An 844-nucleotide genomic window follows, 5' to 3' on the forward strand; every position below is an offset into this window, starting at 1 on the left:
CATAGGCACAGGATGCCGTTGCAATAGCAGCTGATGATGGGGTCATTATTATTAACGATGTGCACCGTACGTCAGCGTGTTGGAAAGACGCCCGGGCAATCGTGCGCCATGGCACAAACAGACAGCAGAGTGTCAGCGGTGGCGGGACAGACGCGTATGGTGCTACTACTACCACCAATATAACAAACGGCACAGGACAGCTGCTTCCACTCCCACTTCTACTCTTGCTCTTGCGCACAGCAGCGATGCGCCGGCCACTGACGAAGCCTGATGACAAGGTGAATCACAGCATCAAGCCCACCAACGCCATCAATTCCATTAAGAATGAAGAGAAGAAACGTCTCAATCATATACGCGACGGGGATGTCCAAGAAGTGGAGGGGGAGGCCGATGTGACAATGGCCACAACTACAAATACGAATGCTAACTCCGATAACAATCCTAATGGCAACATAGATAGCAGCAATACTGCTGCGGGTTCGCCTACGGCTGTCTCAGTCGCTGTTGCGTCGTGATCTAGGTTGGCGGAACAAATAAAGGGGGAAAAAAGCAAAAAATATGAAGAAAAACCCGATTCGGGCTGAGAAGTTGAAAAATTTAAAAAAAAACCGAAAAAATTCTTTGCTGTTCCTTCCTCTGTTTTGTCTTTCGTCCCGGTCTGTATTTCCATCTACCTGTCGACAATAGATTTTCTTCTTGCCTTCGTTGGATATCATTGTCGTCTCCATTTCTCGCCGTTAAGGAGGGTTGAGGGAAAGGAAAGGGTATTGTTTTCTGATGTAGCTCTGATCGCTTTCCTTCTTCCCCTAGGCAGTTTCGATCCCTACCGCTTGTATCACCTTCA

At 48.1% G+C, this 844-nt stretch overlaps 1 protein-coding gene across 1 annotated transcript; it reads left to right on the top strand.

Moving 5' to 3' along the window:
• Positions 1 to 57: 57 nt before the first annotated feature.
• HCAG_09320 (predicted protein) lies at positions 58 to 515 on the top strand (the record flags this gene model as incomplete). The annotated part of the gene is made up of 2 exons (XM_001535712.1): positions 58 to 66; positions 129 to 515. 2 exons carry the CDS (start codon positions 58 to 60, stop codon positions 513 to 515), a joined length of 396 nt encoding a protein of 131 aa, XP_001535762.1.
• Positions 516 to 844: the final 329 nt, after the last annotated feature.

This window comes from Histoplasma capsulatum, genomic scaffold, assembly GCF_000149585.1.
Source record: "Histoplasma capsulatum NAm1 scaffold_222 genomic scaffold, whole genome shotgun sequence".
NCBI classification, from domain to species: Eukaryota; Fungi; Ascomycota; class Eurotiomycetes; order Onygenales; family Ajellomycetaceae; genus Histoplasma; species Histoplasma mississippiense.